A 25,257-nucleotide genomic window follows, 5' to 3' on the forward strand; every position below is an offset into this window, starting at 1 on the left:
TTAACACTATCCTAAAATGGGAAAATAATTTGTTTGATGATGAATTAGGATCTTGATTTCCCTGCACTAACCCCAGGACTGTTGTGCGCAAATATAGCATCCTCCCCCTGGCTCTTGTTAGTGCTACTGCACACACAGAAGTTGCTGACGACCGGTGCTCTGAAGCTGTGGCTGGCGTCTTGATCAATCTCCGGATTAATGCCACTTCCAAAGACAAAACTCGCCAAGGCATGGTAGTGTGCTAACAGCACCATGGCATGTACCAGCTCAGCCAGAGACCAACTGTTCTCCCCTGTTTTAAGCAATTTCTGAAAATAAAGAAAAGAGAAACAATTATTTCTATTTCTTGTGTACCAAAGCTCTTAATAACACACCTAGCTTCTTCATAAAGATCAAGCTGCAGGGCTACTGGTGATAGACTTTAAAAATACTTCAGGAAATAATAATGATGTGCAATTAAAATACAAAGTCAATAAAGTGAAATGTTTCGATGTCTAAAAGCAGTTCCTCTACCAATCTATTATTAGGGATTCTGGATAACTTACAGACATAAACATTGTAAAGTACTGAAGATACTGGAAATACAAAGTAAAAAAAGTGTGATGGAAACTATTTGGTGTGATCACTCAAGTCAAGTATGATGTTCTCCTAAGGGTCGTCTATTGTTGGTGTCCTCAGGTGGCGACAGAGTCCAATCCGTGATCCACATATTCTGCTGCAGTGTTTGCAAGAGGAAGTGGTGGCTGTGGTTAGTGGTTGGGTCTTTTGGTTGTTCAAGCTCTCCTTTTGCAGCTGCTGTTAGTTCTCTGAGGCAGATCGGAGGTCATTCTCGTCAGGCACAGCTCACTCTTGAACAGATTTCCTCTGGGTGCATCAGGTGCTTTGTCTTCCCAGTTTTTAGATGTAATGTTGAATCTCTTCAGGCTGATTTTGATGTTATTTTTGAAGTGTTCCCCTTGCCCATCAGGGGCTCACTGACTCTTCTACTGGGAGTAAAGTAACTCAGCGGGTTAATGACCATCCGCATTCTGATTTGCAAGGTTAACCTGAAATGTTAACTGCTTCTTTCTCCAAATGCTGCTGGATCTACAAAGCATTTCCATTTTTTTTTTTAATTTTTCAATCAATATTGAATGTATTGCACACTGTTAAAATCTCAGAGCTTATAAATTTTAAAGCCATTAAAATCTTTAAAATGACTCCAGGCAAGGTAATTGGAATACAAGAGCTATGGGTTCTCCTAAGGTGCAACAACGTTTTAAGCATGGAGCAATACCTCTGCCGGGTGAACTTTGAGAAGGGGACTTCACACTGAGAAAGGGCAATAATACAGATTTACATTTTTTAAAAAAAGTTATTCCTGTTTCTGCTTGGTGAGCTAATCAAGCAGGAAGGAATATGGGCAGATGACTGACACTGAAGAATACACATCCTGCACCATGTGAGACCTTCAGCAATCTTATTCATATCCTGGGCAAACACAGGCACAGAAGGTGCTGTCAGCCAGAGTAACTCAACCTCCAGACCAGACTTGTGCTTACACAACTGATGTCCAACCCAGTTTACAATGTGGGCTCTCCTGTCCCAGAGAAACCAAACACATACAGTGGTCAACTTGTGTTTGATCTGGATTAGGTGACACTTAAGTTTCTCATTGCCTGCCACTTTATTCCAATCTACTTCAACTTTGACGTCTATCTGTAAAACAATGAGGCCCAATGCAAGAACAAGCAGCAATACCTTGACATCAATGCAGAAATATTGCTGCCTCTCAACTGTTGGTGACCTTGCCTTCTATCTGTGCTCATCTGAGTTTTATGTTCCCTTGTCATCGTTTTCATCCAATCACCCTCAGTAATCTGTCAAATAGGTAATCTTGAGTCCAGTTTTTGCCAAGACAACATAGCCTCACCCTATCACAGATGGTCCTTTTGCCCTATCCAAGCCTTTGTTGTACTACTTGCTGTGTAAAACTAACTTGCCATCCCTTTCTCAGTTCTGACAAAGGGTGCTGAATTGTTAGCTGTTTTTCTTTCCAAAAACACAGCTTGGCCTGTTAAGGATTTCTAGCACTTTGTTTTATTTCAGATTTATAGAGTCAGAGTCACACAGCACAGAAACAAGCCCTTCAACTCAACTCATCCATACTGACCAAGAGGGGCATCTAATCTATTTACCTTTTTCTCACATTTGGCCAATATCCCTCTGAACCCTTTTATGCTATCACTGTATCATATCTGTCTTACTGGCAGCTTGTTCCATATATTCATCACCCCGTGTGAAGAGTTGCCCCTTCAGTTCCTTTTCAAATTGTGCCCCTCCTACCATAAATCTATGCCCTATCATTTTGATGCTCTTTTTCCAGAAAATAAATTGTCTGCATAATCTTTATCCATACCCCTCTGGATTTTATCCCACTCTACAAGGTCACCCTTCTGTGTCTTGTGCTTCAAAGCATGAAGTCCCAGTCTAACCATTATCTCCCTGTAACTCAGGCCCGGGTCCTGGCAACATTCTTGTGAATCTTCTGTCATTCTTGCCAGCGTTGGCAACTCTGGAGCACATTTCAAGAGGCAGTTTGATTCAAGTTAGACTAGGTTACTGCCAGACAGACAAAATAAAAAAGCAGGCAGGTGATTCTCGAGGGTGAATTTTATTCTGCTCTTATAAACACAAGAGATTCTGATGCTGGAAGGCTGGTGCAACACACACATAGTGCTGGAGGGAATCAGCATCTATGGAGGAATAAACAATTGACATTTCGTGCTTAGACCCTTCATCAGGACTGGAAAGGAAGGGGGCAAAAGCCAGAATAAGGAAGTCGGGGGAGGGAAGCAGTCCAAGCTAGCAGGTGTCAGGTGAGATCAGGTGAGTGGGAAGGTGGGTGAGTGAGTGGGAAGGTGGGTGAGTGAGTGGGAAGGTGGGTGAGTGAGTGGGAAGGTGGGTGGGTAGGTGGGTGGGTGGGTGGGTGGGTGGGTGGGTGGGTGGGTGGGCAAGGAGAGCTGAATTAGGTTGGGCAGGGATTGGTGGAAGGAGGTAAAGGGCTGAATAAGGAACCTAATAGGAGAGCACAGTGAACCATGGCAGAAAGGGAGACAGGACTGAGGCAAAAGATCACAGAACAATTGATATAGGTGATTGTACCAGGTGATTGGAGGGTGTGTAGTCTACACATCTTTTTTTTCTCCAGCCCTGCTAAAGGGTCTTGGCCCGAAACGCCAACTGTACCCTTTTCCATGGATGCTGCCTGGCCTGCTGAGATCCTCCAGCATTTTGTGTGTGTTGCTTGGATCTGCAGATTTTCTCCTGTTTGTGAGTCGAAGATAATAGCTCACACGGGTCCCAAGCATTTAGGTAGAACAAGGGATGAAGTCCAGCTGGCAGGTTTTGAAATCAGAAACAAGATAAACAGTCAATCTCCAGTGCTATGCTCAGATATAGAAACAGGTTAATGCTGGAGCAGATGCATAGCCGGAGAGATGGGCAGAAAGGAAGGCACAAGATTAAAAGCAGATAACGCTGGAAATATTCAGCATGTCAGGCAGCATCTGTGGAGAGGGAAATAGTTAACTTTTGACCCTACATCAGAATTGGGAAAGAGGAAGTTAGGTTTCAGCAGCAGGTTTAGTGAGACCAGCAGCACTGAGAATTTGAGGAGTGTGAAAAACAAAGGGACTATTTCAGACAGGGTGATTCCAAACAAATAAGATCTGTTTTCTGCCCAGAGGGTGGTTGCATTTACGGCACATTCTGCTTTTTTGGGCAATGGAGGCAGGTACTTACAAACGTCTTAGCAGTAACTAGACAAGCACTTGAATCACTAAGGCATAGAAGGCTAGAACCTAGAGCAGGCATATGCAATTTGCACACATGGGTTCTTGCTGGTTGACTTGGATACAATGCCAAAAGAACTGTTTCCATGATGCGCATGACATGTTTTACTGTCAATAATATTTGTGTGTCTAACTAACCAGACATCAAAACCAGCCAATGTTTAAGGCATCTACAATGAACTGAATATAAAATGCCAATGTTACTTGTTATTAATTTACTTTTAGCTAATCGCATATGAAACGCACAGGGGAATTTTGAGGGAAAGAGATATGTAACCAAGCAAGAGTAGTTCACAGAATTATAATATCTCAGGAGTTAGTCAGCTCTTTATAATGGAAGATAAAGAAACAATCTTATGAACAGTTGATCCTAATCACGCTACATCTTCTGTACTTCTGAATTAGAAGATGTTTGTTGCTCTTAAAGTACAGGCACACATTTACAGAAGGCCACAAAGAGCCTATGATTATTCAAAAACAGAAGGATCTTCATGACTTTTACCTTAATGTGTTCCTTAGTGATCAGCCATGGTCTGTGGGCAAGGATTTTGTTGACTTCATTGAGGTTTTGCAGTTTCTGGGGGATGTACTCCAAGCCACCGAGCCATTCACTGTCTCCACCCACCTGCAAGAACTCATTTATATGCATGTTCACCAGATAGGAACATTGGTGCCTGGCAGCAGCCTAGATTGAAAAAAAAATCACAAGTAGGAGACAGAATCAGCAGAATAACAGAGTCTGAAGGTGAATGTGTAGGACTTTGAGAATACTTGCAAATGTTTTTTTTAAATGAAGCAATGGGCTAAATTCTATACACCATGGTGGACACCTTCTGTCATTGGACTATAGGTAAACATGATCTTAATTTCCACATTTTGAGATGTCATAATGTAATGTCAGAAATTCACCAAGTATTACCAATTTTGCAGTCAAATAAAGAACTTCAAATCCCAATATGTTCATTCTTGTACAGTACCTTGACCTAACACTAGAGGAAAATTTAACACTGAAAGCTTTCAATGTTACAAGAAAATAAATGAGACAGATCTTTTCTTTTTAATAGCAGCTTCAGTTCCATCATTTAAGACTAGAAAGCAACAGCAGCCCATCTTCCATAAATAAAAACGATGACTGACAACTCTGAGTGCTCCAAAATGAAGGCTAATCCTAAAATTCAAGCTTTTCATAATGCTTCAAAGTGAATTTTTTTAAAAGGCATGTAAAGAAATGCTGCAGTCAATTCACCCTGGCTTTCCCATAATGCAAGGATACTGTTTCGATTAAAACAACCTAATGCTGGATTATAATCTGTGCCCTTTTAGTAAATGACGTGCTTTATAACCCTGCCTCATACTTGGAAACAAGATCAATTTTACACTTTAAATTTTGATTTTACAAAACTAAGATGTGTGGATTTGCAAGATGAATTTGGCTCAAACCAAATACAGCATCTAGTCACCAAATTTTGAGCGTGTGGGTTTCTCAGAATAAATGCTGGAAAAATACAGATAACACTGGATTCTTGTTAATTGTGACACATCAGGACACATTTTGGCCCAATTAAGCTGCTGCCCTAATTAGCCAAAGTTTCATAGTTAACAGTGTGTAAAAAAACTAACATTTAACTAAGTAATAAATTATGCATTTAAATGAAATATAGAACAAATTAGAACACTACCAGTACTATAAGACTGTGTGTTAGTTTCTAATAGTGACTTCCAAAGGAATTCATCCAGAGTTTGCTGGGGTGTTCTTTTGATTAACTGTAAATGAACAAAATCAGCACAGACACTTAGCATAGATGATGGACTGCCTTGACACAATGCCTTGGATGACTGCAACCTCTATATCTTCATTTTCATTGTAAAATTCAAGATTATTGTTGACACCTTAAAATTATTCATAGATCCTAACTTAAAGTGGTGACATCACTTCAGTTCTACTCCTGGCCTTTTCTGGCATCTGCAAGCCTGAATGCTTGAAACTACAGTGAGCAAAGATGTTCTGAATTGTCTTATTGCTTACTTCTCGCCAGCTATCAGTGAGAAAAAGAAAAATCACCCCATTTGAACATGAGCACACAAAAACTGACACTGTTTGAAAACTGTACACTCTAAGCACGGTGTAATGTCTAACGACTACATTAATACACCCATCTGACACTGGATAGAAACTGCTTGGCTACAGTCTCCAGCCCCAATTAAGCAGCATGGTGTTCCAAATGAATGAAGAGAATCCCAGCTAATTTCTCTATTAGTTTTTGCTCTTTAAGAGTTATCCCAAATAAGTGACTGCCTTGATTAACTGAAGGCCCAATTAACTGGAATCCACTGTATATCCAGAGGATTAATTCACCAATTAATAACAGTGAAAAGCAAAAATATATCTTCCAGATAAATGTCTGTGGCCACTAATTAGTAACAGCTCAACCATAAGGAAACAGGATGGTTTATAACGGAACATGTTGTATATACAGTATATAAAGATATGTAGACGTCCTGGTCATCCACTGCGCCTAGTCCTATCTCCAGCCGTCTCAACTCAGTCTTGCCACTGGATCCAGATGGAAATTGGGAAGAGAGAGTGAGACAGACGCTGCGCAACTCTCCCTCACTTAAATCCAAATCATGCATTAGTCTCAACACCATCAATATCATAATGGTGTTGAGGTCCTCATCAACAACGATTTACGAACACACACAAAGATATGTAGGCAGTATGAATGCAAGCCATAACTTAAGATTATTCTTTCAAAGTTTTCAAAGAACTGTTTCCTTGTAGTCTGGTAAATCTGTTTATAGTGTCATGAGGTACAGTGAAAAACTTACCTTATCATTATTCATATAGATCAATTCATATAGCAGTGCATTGAGGCAGTAGAAGGTAAGAAAATAACACTATTCTTTGCTTTTCTGGTTAGATGCTAACTGCATTTCATTGGCTTTGTAACTGTACTCGGCACAATGACAATAAAGTTGAATCTAATCTAATCTAATCACAGGACAGAGCAAGTGTTACAGATACAAAGTGCAGTGCAGGCAAACAATGAGGTACAAGGTTATAACAAAATAGACTGAGATCAAGAGCCCAACTTATCGTGCTAGGAATCGGTTCCATGTAGCATGTATATATAGTGCTTAGTTATGACCTGCATGTGAACTCTCATTTTCAAACGTAAGTTGCAACTAAAATAAATCCCCTAAGCCCTCTTAAAAAGAAGTACTTGAATTTATGTCACATCTGTTGCTAACACAGGACATCCTAAGGCAATTTATAAGTGTTGATACATTTGATATGTAGGAAAATTAAAAGAAACTAATCACACTAAAGTAAATATTAGCCAACAGACTGAAGAGGATCCGTCCAGGGAAATAAATCTGAGATCTTTTATCACCAGCATCCGCAGATTTCCTTGTGTCTGAGATCTTTTATGATCATTTAGTGGAGGCTATGGAAAGCGGGGGTGGGATAGGCTGCAGGTGGTGAGTGAGGTATCACTGGTGTCATTGTTCAGAAGACAGCTACCCCCAACAACTTCAGTTCTCCATTGGAGGCACAAGACATCGCAGATACTGTCATCTGGAGCAAATCCAGATAATTGCTAGCCACATGTCTTTGTTCCAAAACACACCTCCAACCTTTCTCTGTTGTATCTGTCAATATGTTGGTGTTGCCTCCTACGGAGCTCAATTTCGTCACCCTCGTTCCCATCTTCCATCCTGCCCTCAAATTCACTCGGACCACTTCTGACACCATTCCCCTTTTTTCTGGATCTCTCAGTCTCTGTCTGAAGAGACAAACTACCTACTGAAATATACAATGCCTTGAAAAAGTACTTAGCTCCCACAACTATTTTCACATTTTACTGTCTCATTTTCTAAATCTAAAATATATTGCAGTAGGATTTTTCAGCTAATCTGCAAAAGATTGTGCGTCATGTCAAATCAAAAGAAAAATTCCAAAACCTGTCAACAATTTACTAAAAATTAAAAACCAGAATTGTAAGGCTGAGAAAAGTATTCATCCCCTTTGTAATTACTGCACTAACTTCCCTCAGGTGTAATATTGCCTTACCAGCTCCCCCAATTTGTTGATGTAGAAAGCTTTAGAATCACCTGTTTTCAATGAATTTATAAGAATAAATACCCCCTCTCTCTATAAGGTCCAACAGTATGGTAGATTTTCAACAGACCAAACTAAAATGAAGACAAAAAGGCAATCAAGACAAGTCAGGGAAATGATAATAGAGAAACACAAATCTAGGGAAGGGTACAAGACCATCTCAAAGGCTCAGAATGTACCTTGGAGCACAGTGCAGTCCATCGTGAAAAAGCAGGAAAAATATGAAACCACAGCCACACTGTCTAGGTCAGGCTGTTCCTCTAAACTTAGTCGCCGCAGAAGAATTGCACTTGTAAGAAAGGTTACTGTGAAGCCAACAGTTACTCTGAGTGAGCTGGAGAAGTCAGTAGCTGCAACTGGAGGTGGTGTTCATAGCTCTAAAATCTCTAAGGCCTTGCATTAAATGGGCATTTATGGAAGCGTGGCAAGGAAATGCTCTTGCTAAGAAAAAACATATTCGTGCCTGTAAAGGCTTTGCAAAGTGTCACGTAGATGAAACTGTAATGTGGAAGAAGGTCTTGTGGTCAGATCAGACTCAAGTGGAACTTTTTGGCCTCAAAACTAAGTGGTACCTGTGTTAGAAATCTAATATTGTGCATTAGCCAGATAACACCATTCCTACTGCAAGGTATGGTGGAGGCAGCAGCAGGCTCTGGCAATGCTTCTCAGCAGCAGAGACTGGAAATCTGGTCAGGAATGATGGGAAGATGAAGGCTGCTAAATACAGAGGTGAGCCTGGATAAAAACCTGCTAGCCTCTGCCAGAAAGCTTAAACTGGGGAGGAAGTTTGTCTTTCAGCAGGACCATCACCCAAAACACACTGTCTGGGCAAGAATGGAATGGCTTCAAATGAAGAAAACAGATGTCCTTGAGTGGCCCAGTCAGAGTCCTGACCTTAACCCAATTGAACATCCCTGGAAAGACCTCAAGATTGCTCCCCGCTGCTGCTCCTCACCTAACCTGACACAGCTTGCAAGGAGGAATAAGAAAACCTTGCTCCATCATGTTCTGCAAGTGTAATAGAGACTTGTCCATAAAGACTATATTAGCTGTGGGAGGTGGTTCAACTAAGTACTGAGCAAAAAAGGGGGGGCGGGGGATGAATACTTTTGAACTGCTGACATTCCAGTGTTTGAATGTTTAGTTTTTCATGCTTCCCCCCTGTTTTGGGGCTCTACTGTGAAAAAAAGGAGGATGTGATACACGAATAAAAATTCTGTTAAATTGATTAAAATTCCTGGTTGTAATTTTCATTTACATGAACGAAGGGTTAAGGGCCAAAGACTTTTACAACGTACTATATATAAACTCACAGCTACCTTGACTACACCTTCTCCCACCCAGCCTACAAGACCCATCCCATTGTGATGCAGCATCTTCCCATTCTACTTCCCACAGGGACCACTCCTTCCATGATTTCCTGGTTCACTCATCCTTTGCCCCTCCGCACGCCTCCATATACTCTGGTGCTTTCTCTTACAACTTCCCCTTTCTCCACTGCCACTCCCATGTCACCCAGGTTCACTCCTCTCCCCTACTTGAGTGCACCTCCTTGTGAGCAATCTTGAGGTCTTTCCAGGGATGTTCAATCGGGTTAAGGTCAGGACTCTGACTGGGCCACTCAAGGACATCAATTTTCTTCATTTGAAGCCACCCCATTCTTGCCCTGACAGTGTGTTTTGGGTCATAATCCTGCTGAAAAACAAACTTCCTCCCCAGTTTAAGTTTTCTGGCAGAGGCTAGCAGGTTTTTATCCAGGCTCATTGTGTATTTAACAGCATTCATCTTCCCATCAATCCTGACCAGATTTCCAGTCTCTGCTGCTGAAAAAGCCATGGAACAACAGTGAATCTATATCAGCTCTGCACACTTCTGAAGAATCAGAATACCATTCTGCTGAGGTGGGCTGAGCATTTTAACACCCTGCTTAATCAGGACTCTGATGCAGACCCCACTATCCTGGACGAACTATCTGAACTTCCTCCTATCCACGACCTCAGTTTACCACCAACCTTCCAGGAGTTTCTAACAGCTGTCCATTCCCTTAGGAACAACAAATCCCCTGGCACTGACAATATCCCTGCTGAGTTACTGAAGAACGGAGGGTACCTGAGTATGCACACCCTCTACCGGTACATCACCGAGGCCTGGACTGATAAGAACATCCCACAGCAATGGAGAAATGCAAACATTGTTGTCATTTATAAGAACAAGTGTGACAAGGCCATCTGCGGCAAAAGTAGGGGCATATCACTCCTTTCTGGTGCCGGAAAGGTCCTGGCTAAGGTGATGCTTCAGAGACTCATCAGCAACATCACCAAGTCAATGCTGCCTGAATCACAGTGTGGATTTAGGAAGAACAACAGCATGATCGACATGATCTTCACAGCCTGGCAGCTTCAGGAAAAGTGCCAGGAGCAATATCTGGACATGTTTATGGCCTTTGTCGACCTCTCCGAAGCATTCAACACTGTGCCAAGAGAGCTCTTATGGGATGCCCTCCTCAGGTTTGGCTGTTCCAAGAAATTTGTCAACATCCTCCACCAGTTCCATGATGGGATGACTGCTCAGGTGACCATAGGAGGACAAGAGTCTGAACCCTTCCTTGTACACACAGGGGTGATGCAGGGGTGTGTACTAATGCTGGTACTCTAACATCTTCCTCTTGTGTATTACCAAGCTTCTCCACAACGAGATTGAAGACAGCAGCGGGGTGGCAGTGGACTTCAGATTAGATGGCAACCTCTTTGACATCTGGAGGCTCCACACAACTACCAAATTCTGTAGAGAGCGGGTCCTGGAGCTGCAGTTTGCAGATGACTGTGCTCTTGTGGCCCATATTCCAGCGGATCTTCAGACTGTCCTTTCTGTGGCGGTGAGAGCGTACAGCAGGATGGGGCTGACTGTCAATACATACCATCAAGACAGAAGTGGTTTGCCAATAGAGTACCAGTGTCCCACCCACTCTACCTGCCTTCAGTGTTGGTGATGAAAAGCTGTCAGTAGTGCCATCTTTCAAATATCTGGGGAGCATTCTTTCTGAGGATAGCGGCATTGACAACGACATAGAGAGCCGCATTAAACAGGCATCAGCTGCCTTTGGGAGACTTCGGCGTAGAGTCTTTCAGAACAGGAGCTTTCGTCCCTCCACAAAGGTCGCCGTATACCAAGCGGTCTGTGTCACCACCCTCCTTTATAGCTGTGAAGCTTGGGTAACCTACAGCCGTCACATCAAGTACTTGGAGCATTTCCACATAAGCTGCCTCCAGCGCATCCTGGGAATTACCTGGTGTGAGCGGGTGCCTCACACTGAAATACTTGTAAAGACCAACTATAGGAGTACTGAGGCCATGGTCACCCATTGCCAGCTGCAGTGGCTGCGGCATGTGATAAGGATGCCCCCATGTCAGCTACCCCATAGAGTGTTATACGGCCAGCTACATCATGGTCGACACTCAGCTGGAGGGCTGAAGAAGCGCTATAAGGATCAGATGAAGAATGCTTTAAGGAAATGCAAGATCAGACCCGAGGACCTGGAGGAGGTTGCTGCTGACTGTACCACTTGGCGACAGCTGTGTAGGGACGGGGTTCGTATTCTGGAGATGGAAAGAACAACCAGAAGACAGCAGAAGAGAGCCAGGAGAAATGCAGCCATGGTTGCCACCACTACCACATATACATGTCCCACCTACAATAGAGCATGTGGGTCCACAAGAGGACTGTATAGTCATCAAAGATCTCACTGTTGAAGGAGAGAACGTCGTCACTGGATTTCGATGGACAACAGAAGAAGACGACTAAACACATAACCTAATTTGGTCTAATATAGCCTCACCCAAACTGGTTTCAACAGCCATCACCTCGCCTTTCCTTACCAGACTTCAGCATCTGCAGGCTTGTGGCTCCACTATCACTTCACAGCTTCTGTCCACCTTCCCCCTCCCCTCCCCCAACCTGGCTCCATCTAGACCAGGGGTTCCCAACCTTTTTGATCCCATGGACCAATACCATGAAGCAAGAGGTCCAGGTTGGGAACACGCGATCTAGACTCTTGTCTTGCTCCTTTCCTTTTCTGTTCCTACTTATCACTCACCAGCCACCATCTCCCAGCTCCATCCCTCCTCTATCTGGCCCCACCCCTCATCACCCCGACCTCTATCTGACCCCACCTCTCATCACTCCCTTCCTTATCTGGCCCCACCCCTCATCATCCCCCCTCCTCATCTGGCCCCACCCCTCATCATCCCCCCTCCTCATCTGGCCCCACCCCTCATCATCCCCCCTCCTCATCTGGCTCCACCCCTCATCACCCCGACCTCTATCTGGCCCCACCTCTCATCACTCCCTTCCTTATCTGGCCCCACCCCTCATCACCCCCCTCCTCATCTGGCCCCACCCCTCATCACCCCCCTCCTCATCTGGCTCCACCCCTCATCGCCCCCCCCTCATCTGGCCCCACCCCTCATCGCCCCCCCTCATCTGGCCCCACCCCTCATCGCCCCCCTCCATAGCTGGATCCACCCCTCATCAACCCCCCTGCTCTATCGGGCTCCACCCCTCATCGCCCCGCCCTCCTCTATCGGGCTCCACCCCTCATCGCCCCCCCCTCATCTGGCCCCACCCCTCATCGCCCCCCTCCATAGCTGGATCCACCCCTCATCTGGCCCCACCCCTCATCGCCCCCCTCCATAGCTGGATCCACCCCTCATCAACCCCCCTGCTCTATCGGGCTCCACCCCTCATCGCCCCGCCCCCCTCTATCGGGCTCCACCCCTCATCGCCCCGCCCTCCTCTATCGGGCTCCACCCCTCATCGCCCCCCCTCATCTGGCCCCACCCCTCATCGCCCCCCTCCATAGCTGGATCCACCCCTCATCTGGCCCCACCCCTCATTGCCCCCCTCCATAGCTGGATCCACCCCTCATCAACCCCCCTGCTCTATCGGGCTCCACCCCTCATCGCCCCGCCCCACTCTATCGGGCTCCACCCCTCATCGCCCCCCCCCTCTATCGGGCTCCACCCCTCATCGCCCCCCCCCCTCTATCGGGCTCCACCCCTCATCGCCCCCCCCCTCTATCGGGCTCCACCCCTCATCGCCCCCCCCCCTCATCGCCCCCCCCTCTATCGGGCTCCACCCCTCATCGCCCCCCCCATCGCCCCCCCCTCTATCGGGCTCCACCCCTCATCACCCCCCCTCATCTGGCCCCACCCCTCATCGCCCCCCTCCATAGCTGGATCCACCCCTCATCTGGCCCCACCCCTCATCGCCCCCCTCCATAGCTGGATCCACCCCTCATCAACCCCCCTGCTCTATCGGGCTCCACCCCTCATCGCCCCGCCCCCCTCTATCGGGCTCCACCCCTCATCGCCCCCCCCCCCTCTATCGGGCTCCACCCCTCATCGCCCCCCCCCTCTATCGGGCTCCACCCCTCATCGCCCCCCCCTCTATCGGGCTCCACCCCTCATCGCCCCCCCCTCTATCGGGCTCCACCCCTCATCGCCCCCCCCTCTATCGGGCTCCACCCCTCATCGCCCCCCCCCTCTATCGGGCTCCACCCCCTCATCGCCCCCCCCCTCTATCGGGCTCCACCCCTCATCGCCCCCCCCATCGCCCCCCCCCTATCGGGCTCCACCCCTCATCGCCCCCCCCCTATCGGGCTCCACCCCTCATCCCCCCCCCCCCTCTATCGGGCTCCACCCCTCATCCCCCCCCCCTCTATCGGGCTCCACCCCTCATCCCCCCCCCCCCTATCGGGCTCCACCCCTCATCGCCCCCCCCCTCTGTCGGGCTCCGCCCCTCATCGCCCCCCCCCCGCACTGGCTAACCTTCCTATACACTCTGTCCTACCATCCCTCTGCCTCCACTGCTGCTCCCTCGGTCACTAGATTCCTCCAACAACACACACAAGATGCTGGAGGAACTCAGCAGGCTAGGCAGCATCTACGGCTGCTTCTCCAAGTCTTGCCCACGGGTGTCGGCCCGAAACGTTGACTGTACTTTTTCCAATAGATTTCCAGCATCTGCAGATTATCTCCTTTGAAATTGCTCCAACAGTTTGTTTTTTTGCCTGTTATTTGCTAACTTCCCAGTCTGCACTGAACTGAAAAGCTTCCAAATCATGTTAAGGCATGATTGTTTTTAAAACTTCAAAACATTTATTTTCATCAATGCTCAAGCATGAAGTAGCAGGTAAAACGACATGGTAATATAGCAATGAACCTGACAATTTTAACATATTGACTAAACATCCGTACAATAAATTTTTTGAAAGTATGATTAAAAATATAAAATTGATACACATTCTACTTTACCATTATTGCCAAGTAATGCCTGTGTTCAAAGGGGAGCGGCCCATCCATGCGCAGTATGTAATACTGGGTGTGGAGAAAAGACTCCAGGTATTGAGGGTGTAAGCCCATGATTTTTGTTGTGTTGTCAGGGTGTCCAGTGGTGGAGTATTCTTCAAGAAATAACAAGCTGGTGTGCCCTTCTACAAGATTATCTTGTGCGATCTGTAGAAAGAAGCATCAACAACACATGTTTAAGAAAGCCATTTCTTCATGTCACAGACAAATCATGGGAAAATAAAGTTTAGTATGTTACTTCATGACCATGAAAAGAATACTGCATTTTCACCAAAGGAAGAGGGAGAGCTGGTTGAGAGGGTGAAGAGAAGAATGATAACATTTATGAAAAAACGACATCATTCTTGCTCAAAATTGCCTTTTAATAAATCGAACAGACTAAAGGCATTGCTTTAACCAATAACAGCTCAAACATCACCACTTTGTGTAAGCTGTTTACCAGCAAACAATTCCTAACCCAACCAAACCTGGCTGATGATATCCAATGCTGACAATCAGAAGGGGGGTTTGCATTTACATAACCTCCAAGACAGCCCAAAGCACTTTGCATACAATGAAATACGTGTGGAAGGGCAGTGAATTTGGATGGTGTGTAACTGCAGTAGTTAATTTGTTCACAACAAACTTCCACAAAGCGAAGTGACAGTGGCCTGATGATTATGAGAGTAATTGGTAAATGCTGATCAGGACAATTCCTTTCTCTGAATTGATGCCATGGGATCTTTCATAGCCCACTGAGGCAGAACACAAAGCTTCATTTTACTCCTCATCTGAAAGGCACCATCCACTATTAAGGACCCCCAGCACCCAGGGCATGCCCTTTTCTCACTGTTACCATCAGGTAGGAGATACAGAAGCCTGAAGGCACACACTCAGCAATTCAGGAACAGCTTCTTCCCCTCTGCCATCCAATTCCTAAATAAACATTGAACCCATAAACAACAACTCATTTTCTAATAAATATTATGTTTTACATGATTTTTAATCTATTCAATACACATACTGTAACTGATATATTTATTTTTCTTCTATATTACATACTGCATTGAACTGCTGCTGCTAAGTTAACAAATTTCGCGAAACATGCCAGTGATAATAAACCTGATTCTGATTCTGAAATGGTGTGTTGCAAGTACAGAACTTCCTAACTGCAGCTTAGGAAGATCTACTAAGAAATCTGCATTCAAGTCTCTGGGATGGGAACTAAACCCACCCCTTTCTATCCAGCTTCCTCTTGGGACAGTATTTCATCACTGAAGATTGCACGCATTAGATATCAGGTGCAATCAGCCCTCACTGGATCCCACTGAAAAATATAATCATCATTCAGCCTTCCTTTCCTCAGCCAAAACCACCCATATCTCTAGAATAATTCTTGAAGTAGTGAAAACACATGTTTGAAATGATCAAATAAAAGGAACGTTCTGTAGATAGTTAAACACATATCGAATGCACCTACATATTTTCTTTTAACATCTCTAGTATCAAGTGTCTTTTAAAATCTTTTTTTGTCAGTGAGGCAGCATTGGCATTTGTCACCTAGATGGAGATCTCCACTAAAGCTGCTACTTGCTCCTTCCTTCTCAAAGGAGCGTCCTTGTTCCTTGTTCACAATACCACACCTTGCTCCAAATAACCTGGATCTTCCACCCTCATCATCACCTTCAGTGCTCTCAGCCAGCTCATCTTTCCATCTCAGCCTGCACTTCACACCTACCCTCATTTGCAGTCCCCATCCGCACCGTCAGTTTCTACCACCAACAACCTCCTCTGGCCAGATGAGCAATTGTCATCACTGTGACACTTGTTGGATGTTGCCCAATTTCCCCTAATCTCTTTTACTTTAAACATCTCAATGCTTTTGGCCCCTACTCCAACATTGAAATGAACTAGTTTAAAAATGTCACAAACATCATTTATTGGTTGCAAAAGATTATTTATTGTTTTTGTTGTGGCCTCTAAATGCATTATCTTCATTGGCTAGCTCAGTCAGATGCCCTGGTTCATTTTAACCAAAATCTCACAATAGAGGGAGGAGAAGATGGCGGCGTGACGCAGCTTTCAGTGGCCACACTGGTGAATGATATCTGTTATCTGTCAAGTAGGGTGCTGTGCACAATCCTGATTTGATGGAGACAGACGTGAGAGCACGGGGAAACATCTGGTGAAACTTTTGAAATGCCTGCTTCACTGCCGCTGCTACTGTGTGATCCAGAATCTCCGGAGGGGAAGGCCCCGAGTCCTCGGCTTTGCTTGCTGCTCGGCAGCCGGGGCTGGGGTCGAAGCGCTCAGCAGAGATGGTGCTTGGTGCTGGAGGGCTGGTCGGAGGCTCGAAGTTTTTGGGCGGACTCAAGAGTTGGCTGTGGTCGGGTGCTTCCGGTGCATCGGCAAGTTTGCAGCGCTTGGAGTTCATGGCAGGGAGAGTTTCTCCCTTCTACTGTCTACATGAGATGATGGGGCTATCGGGACTTGAGACTTTTTTACCGTGCCCGTGGTCTGCTCTTTTATCAAATTACAGTACTGCTTTGCACTGTTGTAACTATATGTTATAATTATGTGGTTTTGTCAGTTTTAGTCTTGGTTTGTCCTGTGTTTCTGTGATATTTTTCTAGAGGAACATTGTATCATTTTTTAAAGCATGCTTTTCTAAATGACAATAAACAAGGACTGAGTGTCCTCATAATCTAACCTTTTCTTGGGCTCAACTATATTGACACACTTTGCCTTAGAGTCTGTTTCTCATACCAAGCTGCATCTCTCTACAAGTACTTCAACATCCAGTCATATGGAGGAGTGATGTTATCCAATGATACAACCATCATCTAGGGACATGTGTCGTATCTCCGATGACCATCAGCAAAACTTTTTCTTCATGTATCCAACAGTCAGAGAGTCGTACCAGAGAGCACACCCTCAGAAGAGAAGGATATTCCTTCAGAACAGAGAGCAGAAGGAATTTCTTCAACCAGAAGGTAGTGAATCTGTGGAACTGACTGCCACAGGTGGCTGTGGAGGCCAAGTCACTGGGCAGATTTAAAGTGGAGGCTGATAGGCTCCTGATTAGTAAAGGTGTCTGAAGGTTACAGGGAGACAGCAGGAGAATGGAGTTGTGAGGGTAAGTAAACCAGCCAGAAGCAAATGTCCTAACAGATTCGATGGGCCACACGCTCTCATTCTGACTATGTCTTGAGGTCTAACATTCTATCTCTATGCATCATGGCTACTGCTCTACTCAAGACCACAGGAATTGCAGAGAGTTGTAAACACAGGCCAGTCTATCACAGAAACCTTCCCTCCATCGACTCTGTCTACAGTGGCCACGACCTTGGTGAAGCAGCCAATATAGTCAAGGAACCCTCCCACCCTGGCCACTCCCTGAAGATAAAGGTAGAGAGCAATATCATCAGGCTCAAGAACAGCTACTATTGCCTGTCAAAAGGCCCGTGGGACGGACCTCTTATACATTTTGGAACAGTTTCTTTTCAACTGGGATCCTGAACTGGATCTGGGCCATACCCTCCAAATATCCGGACCTGCCTCTCGGTTTTTTGCACTACCTTACTTTCCCTTTTCTATTTTCTATTTATGACTTATAATTTAAATTTTTACTATTTACTATCAATTTGTACTCCAGGGAGTGCGAAGCGCAGAATCAAATATCACTGTGATGATTGCACGCTCCAGTATCAATTGTTTGACAACAATAAAGTATAAAGATAAGCAAGCTCTTAATCTACCTCATCTCGGCCCTTGCATTTTAATTATCTACCAGAACTGCAGTTTCTCTGCAACTGTAACACTACGTTTTGCGCTCCTACTATTATCCCTTTTGTACTCAGATTTGGTATGATTTGTTTAGATAGAATGCAAGACAAAGGCTTTCACTGTACCTCGGTATATGTGACAATAACACATCAATTCCATCCTTTGACCTGGCCCCAGCAGCTCTGCACCTCTGCCAGTGGCTGCATACTCCTCCCCGCTCAGCCTCAGGCTGAAACATACTGTATATAACCTCTGCAGTCGAAAAGTGACTCTGCCCCATTATTGTCAATCTGTACTACTGAAACTCTTATCTAGGTCATCACCTCTCCAACTCTCCCTGTCCCAGCCTTCAACACCATCAAAACTCTGCCCCTATTTCTAGGCAAGCCTGCTTCTCTTGATTGAGCCGCCCCACCCAGAAATCCCCCAATTTAACCCTATTTACAATGACCAATTAACCCACCAACTGGTATGTCTTTGGACTGTAAATGGAAACCAGAGCACCCGGAGGAAACCCATGCATTCACAGACTCCATACAGGCTGCAGTGGGACTTGAACCCATGTCACTGGTACTGTAAAGCGTTGTGCTAACCGTGACGCTAACACAAGCTTATACCTCTAATGCCTGCAACTTTAAAAGTCACAGCTTGTGTATAAATCTTTTCATCGCCCTGATTTTCTCCCACATCTGCAACCTACAATTACTTCACCACATCCATCTTTTGCATCCAGTTTTAACTGATATATTAATGTAGCTCATTAGTATTATAACAAAAAGGCGCTCTAAGCATTCCACCAATCCATGCACAAATTTGTTCTTTTGCTTTCAGTGTTCCCATAGAAGCCTGGAATCTTGTACTTTATATGGATGGTTACCCTGACCTATTATTTTCCAACACTACTCATCATTGTACAAACACAGATGCCTTTAAATGTTTATTATTTTGAAGTGTTATAGAACATATACAAAATTACCTCCTTTTCTGGTATGAAAGCAGTTGGTCCACATGCCAGAGGTTGAGGGACTAGTGCCCCATTTTCCTGTTAAGAAGAAAACACATTGATTAATTGCTGAAGCCGCTATCAGACAGCCATCCTGGAAATTCTAGTGCACAGATTATGCTGGGCTGGAACAGGGCATATGCTACAGTAACAGACACAAAATGCTGGAGGAACTTGGCAGGTCAGGCAGCATCTATGGCAAAGAATAAACAGTCGACGTTTTGGGCCGAGAAGGAAAGGGGAAGATGTCAGAATAAAAAGGTGGATGGGGTGGTGGAAGGGAGGGAGGGGAGAGAGGTTAGCTGGAGGGTGATAAGTGAAGCCAGGTGGGTGGGAAAAAGTCAAAGACTGGAGAAGAAAGAATTTGATAGGAGAGGAGAGTGGACCAGAGGAGACAGGGAAGGAGGAGGAGACTCGGGGAAGCAGCTGGCCTCTCCTCCCACCACCTTTTTATTCTGGTATCTTCCCCCTTTCTTCTCAGTCCTGAAAAAGGGTCTCGCCCCAAAACGTCAACTGTTTACTCTTTCCCAGATGCTGCCTGGCCTGCTGAGTTCCTCCAATTTTGTGTGTGTTGCTTTGGATTTCCAGCACCTTTCTCGTGTTTATGTGCGCCAGTTACTATAGTATACTACTTAAGTTGCAATAGGAGACCAGGTGCTACACATCCTTCCTCGGCCCTCATCTCCGGGAAGGAGCTGGGAGGGAAAGGTGCAGAAGAAAAGGAGAAGTTGGGTTGAGATGAGGTGAAGTGCAAGTGTTATCTGGAGCACAGAGCAGCACGTTGCCACGGAGAGAAGGGTGTGGATACCCAGTGACAGGCGTTCCCAGTACAGCATGGTCACAGCTTCTATGAACTGTTCATGGAGGAGCACTGCGCAAAGAATATCACATCACAAGGTAGAAACGACATCCAGGTCACAGGGTGACTGATGGCCCGCTGAATTTTCAGAGCGATGCACGATGACTGGAGGTGGCCTTTATCAGGAATCAGCCCAGTTGAGGGAGTAGTAGCTTAATGACAAACTCTTTGTGTCTCTCCACGCCTTGTGGCGGATCAGGTGGCAACCTTGCTGTTTCTTTAGTATTTTGTGTTTTTTTATGAGGCCGAGGTGCTAGCTCGACACTCAACCCAGCATGGATGCAAATAGTGCAAGGAGCCACCCAGATTCGAACCTGGGACCACTTATCTCGAAAGTCTGGTGAGGATGGCACTACACCACTGGCTGGCAGAGATTAAAGTCAAGGAACCAATTAATTCATATTCAATTTTATGATGCTGAAAATTAATACCTGATTGCAACTGTACTTCAGTTCCAGGTAAGACTGATGATAATTAGTTGTACTGGCCATAAATATTTCTTCACTTGCATTTATTCCATCTTTTAATCATTAAGAATGGACTTGCAAGTTTCTTTTGAGGAAATCTACCTGTATATAGTAGTTTAAAATTACTCTAACTTATTAAAGCAAGCCATTCAGAAAACCAGACATTAGAGACAGCAATTTCAAAAGTTGAAACTTATCTTTAGAATACGATCATCAATTATTGATGGGACTTTGAAATTTTGTTCTATAATGCATTAGTTGTACAATGCCCTCTGTAGAAACATTGTCACTGGTCAAGAAAGCAAAATTCTCTGTACAACGAGAAGTCTTCTGCCAGTATGGATATGTAAAACTTATATACGCCTGCGCCTGAGAGCAAAGCATGACTTGCTGTTTGGCCAATTTAAGCACCAGGCCAGATTGGGAAGGTTGGGTAAGGGCAGAATTGGGGCGGCCAGTTCCATGCCCGAGAGCATACCAAAGTGGCAGAGCCCTGGTCCGAGAGAGCGAGGAACAACCTGAGCATTAGCCAATTTAAGCGCCAGACCAAATGAAGGAGTCAGGTTGTCAGGGCCGGAGGAGAGGGACAGGCCAATGTTCAGCTCACTGCTCGGCAAGGTTTACTTGACTCTGTGCTGAACTGAGGCTGTGGCCTGCAACTAACGGGGTCCTGGATCGGCAGAAGTGACGACTGTCTTCATGGCTGTGGACTCACTTTCATGAACTTCAGTTCTGAATCCTAGTTGCTTACTTTTACTGTTTGCAGGATTTCCCCCCCCCCCAACACACTTTGGGTGTTAAGTGGCCTTTTTTAAAAAATAGGTTCTATCAGGTTTCTTTGTTTTGTGGCAGTCAACTCCTCTCTCATGCCTCTGCAATTTCCTTTACTCCACTATAATACTGATACATATGACTTTAGATTCTCCTTCTTGAATTTCAGGGTGAATTTGATCATATTATGATCACTTGCCCCCACGGGTTCTTTTACCTTAAGCTATCGAATCAGTTCTGGTTCATTGCACAACACCCAGTCCAGAATAGCTGATCCTCAACCATGAGCTGCTCTAAAAAGCCATGTTGTAGGCACTCGAGAAATCCCCCTTCTTGAAACCAGCATCAACCTGATTTTTCCCAATCTACCTGAATATTGAAATCCCCCATGAATATTGTAACATTGCCCTTTTGGCAAGCATTTTCTATCTCCAGTTGTAATTTGTAGACCACATCCATACTACTGTTTGGGGGTCTGTATACAACTCCTATCAGGGTCTTTTTACCCTTGCAGTTCCTTAGCTCTATCCACAACGATACCTCACCTTATGACCCTATGTCACCTCTTTCTAATGACTTAATTTCACTCATTACCAACAGAGCAATGCCACCCCCTCTGGCTTCCTGCCTGTCCTTTGGATACAATGTGTATCCGTGGACATTAAGCTCTCAGCTACAATCTTTTTTCAGTCATGATTCAGTGATGCCTACAGTAACATACCTGTCAATCTGTGACTATGCTACAAGTTCATCAACCTTATTCTGTATACTGCGCACATTCAGTTACAACACCTTCAGTCCTGTATTCACCCTTTTCCATTTTATCCAGCTTTTACGTTGCAATTCATCCTGTTGACTGCAATCAGCCTCTCCTTGCTAGGAGTCTCTCAGAGTAGCATTGCCTCTGCTTATATAAAACTACCTCATCTTCAGCACTATCAGTCCAGTTCCCATCCCTTTGCCAAAGTAGCTTAAACCCTCCTGGACAACTCTAGCCAATGTGCCCACAAGGATATTGGACCCTCTCGGGGTCAGGTGTAACCCGTCCCTTTTGTACATGCCATACCTTCCCCAGAAGAGATCCCAATGATCCATAAATCTGAAGCCTATCCCTGCACCAGTTCCTCAGCCACGCATTCACCTGCCAAATCGTCCCATTCTTACCCTCACTGGCACATGGCACAGGCAGCAATGCAGAGCTCACCACCCTGGAGGTCCCGTTTCTCAGCTTTCTACCCAGCTCCCCAAAATCTGTTAAGATCTCCTCACCTTGTCTACCTATGTTATTGGTGCTAACACGTACCAAGACTTCTGGCTGCTCACTCTCACCCTTGAGAGTGCCATGGACAAGATCCAAGACGTCCCAGATCCTGGCACCAGGAAAGCACATACCAACTGGGTATCTCTATCATGCCCAAATAACCTCGTCTCTGTTCCTCTGATTAAGGAATCTCCTATCACTACTGCAGTCTTCTTCGCCTCTCTGCTCTTCTGAGCTACGGCACCAGACTCCGTGCCAGAGACCTGGCCACTGCGGCTCCCTCTCAATAGTATCCAAAGTTGTATATTTTTTTTATTGAGGGGAGCAGCCACAGCTGTACTCTACACTGGCTATAGATTTCCCCTTCTCCTGACAGTCATCCAGTTACCTGACTCCTGAAACCTAGGGGTGACTACCTCCTTGTAGCTCCTGTCCGTCACCTCCTCATTCTCCTGTACGAGTCGAAGGTCATTGAGCTGCAGCTCCAGTTCCTTAATATGATCTCTCAGGAGCTGCAGCTCGGTGCACCTGGTGCAGACATATTTTTCTGGAAGAACAGACTTCTCCCAGACCTCCCACACCCCACACAGTGTACAAAACACTGCCCCTGGAGCCATTCTCACTAAACTGCTATGCCCAAACAGATGAGGAATGAACTTCTTCGGTTGTCCATCGAAATCCGATGACGACGTCCACTCCTTTAACAGTGAGATCAAACAAATAAGAACAGAAAGAGGGGAACCTCCCAAATACCTAATCTCACCCAAGCCTGATGAGCCAAAGTCACTCTAAAGACAGATACACTCACAAAAAAAAGGCCACTAAAAGAATGGCCACTCCGGTTCACTTGCTTTAATCTTATTGGCCCTTTCTAATGAATCCCTCTTGCTGATTGGTTGCTCCTCAACTCAGAGAAACAGCTGCAAAACTCTGCCTTTCAAATCACGATCGCCGTCCTGATTAAAAAGCAGCTCTTTTCACGGACCCCTGATGTGGATCGTCCAACTCCCACAGGACTCTTTTAAAAAAAAAACAGCTGTAGATATAATTAAGCATACAGCCCAACTCAACACTAGAGGGATCTTCATGAAATGGTGTAAGGGAACCATAAATACAAGAAGTCACTGTTTTACTCAGTTCTGTAAAACTTGCTGCCTAGCTGGGTGGTTGAAACAAATAGAGAAGATGAAGTTCAGGAGGAGTTGAAAAGCATGTTAAAGAAAGGAAGTGTCAACATGGTGAGATGGAGAAGGAGGCAGCATGGATGAAAACCAAACATTGACAAATACCCATTGGGGTGAAAAGCTACTCAATGTACTGTAAATGTCAACTGTTATATGATCAGTTACACCAGACAGCAAATATTTTCAAAAGTGTTTCCTCAAATTTTTTTCCGGAAGCTGAACACAAATATAATTTCAGACTACTTCTATCACGTAGGAGTTTGGAGAAACAAGAAATTAACTTTCACTGAATATAACTACACTAAAAAAATGTTGATGATTTCATTTGAAGTCAGTGACTGAGGCTTTTTGTTTAAGTGCTCAACAATAATCAGTCAGCATTAGTGGATTCCAGTAGTCCTGATACAATTACACCAAACCTTTCACCATGCTTGTCATGGACAGTGCCAAGATTTGCAAGGAAGAGATTTAAATAGGAATGCAGAAAATGAATCTGTCATGACACATTGCACTTCATGGTGCTGTCTACTTGAAGTGTGTTGTCAACCAGCTGCACATAGTTTGGTGCTCTGTAGTTACCAAGACATTTTTTCAACAATAGCCTTCCATCCAATTTTCTCTGGTCCCACTAGAAGTTCTTTGAATTGCCTGTCATTGATGACTTGTTTGATTTGTGGACCAACAGAAATGCCTTCCTTAATCTTGGCATCAGTTATTCTTGGAAACATGTCTCAAATATTGAAATTCTTCATTGAAAGTTTTGTACCTGGGTGACAGCAGATTCCATCCTTGCAGTCTTGATTGAACCCAGTAATTCTGCTTTTGCTTTGACAAACCCAAGTCTCTGACCAGGTCATTTAACTCAGATTGAGTTATCAGTTGAGGCTCATTCAACATAAAGGGTTCAAAATCTGTATCTGTATTGTTTTCCATTCCTGGCTCGTGCATCATGGCATCTACAGTACTGGAAGACTATCGGCATGCGGCACATCTCATGGCTGAAGGGAGATTGGGGCGTTCAATGGACTTCTTCTTTTTAGCAGACAAACCAGACACACTGGTCAGCCAGAAGTGTTGGACTGTCACATGATCCCTCTGCCCTTGCCATATCCTCGGGACAGTAAACAGCATTGACTTCCGAGTATCTCTGAGCCATGCTCTAAGATTGACAATGCATGTTGTGTAACAAATGTCAGGAGCCCAGGCTTTGTCTTGGTCACCAATTTTACACCCAAAGTGGAGCTCATTGGCTTTTTTAATAAGAGGAGATGCTCTGTCTTTGAGATTCAAGCGTATACTCACCACAAAAAGTACCATTGGTGAGATATTTTGCTATCACAAATGCTCCTAAAAATACAATTGCTTTATTGTAATAGAGCACACACAAAATGCTATGTGCATCGAGCATGTGCATCAACATGATCGCAAATCGGTATACATGTCAACACAATGCACAGAACAGTGTGTGTGTGTGTGAGTGACACTTCTAAAGCCTTTCTTAGGTCTATCCTGCCATACAGCATCCGCCCTGCCTAAGCAAGAAAACTTCTCAGCTTACAATATGGGCAGCATTTTAATTGGCTTGAATTATGAATTGAAATAATAAATATAGGTAATTCTTTTAAA

General features: G+C 44.8%; 1 protein-coding gene across 1 annotated transcript in view; it reads right to left on the bottom strand.

Annotated features, from left to right (window-relative positions):
* The window catches only part of LOC140200297 (sestrin-3-like), a 138,530-nt gene that overhangs the window by 50,916 nt on the left and 62,357 nt on the right, over positions 1-25,257 (bottom strand). The window contains exons 2-5 of the mRNA XM_072263408.1: positions 19,063-19,128; positions 14,268-14,468; positions 4,336-4,518; positions 72-308 (exon numbers count right to left, since the gene is read on the bottom strand). Of these exons, the coding sequence (XP_072119509.1) occupies positions 72-308; positions 4,336-4,518; positions 14,268-14,468; positions 19,063-19,128 (687 nt within the window). The remainder of the gene's footprint in view (positions 1-71; positions 309-4,335; positions 4,519-14,267; positions 14,469-19,062; positions 19,129-25,257) is intronic.

Source organism: Mobula birostris, chromosome 7 (assembly GCF_030028105.1).
Source record: "Mobula birostris isolate sMobBir1 chromosome 7, sMobBir1.hap1, whole genome shotgun sequence".
Classification (NCBI taxonomy): domain Eukaryota; kingdom Metazoa; phylum Chordata; class Chondrichthyes; order Myliobatiformes; family Myliobatidae; genus Mobula; species Mobula birostris.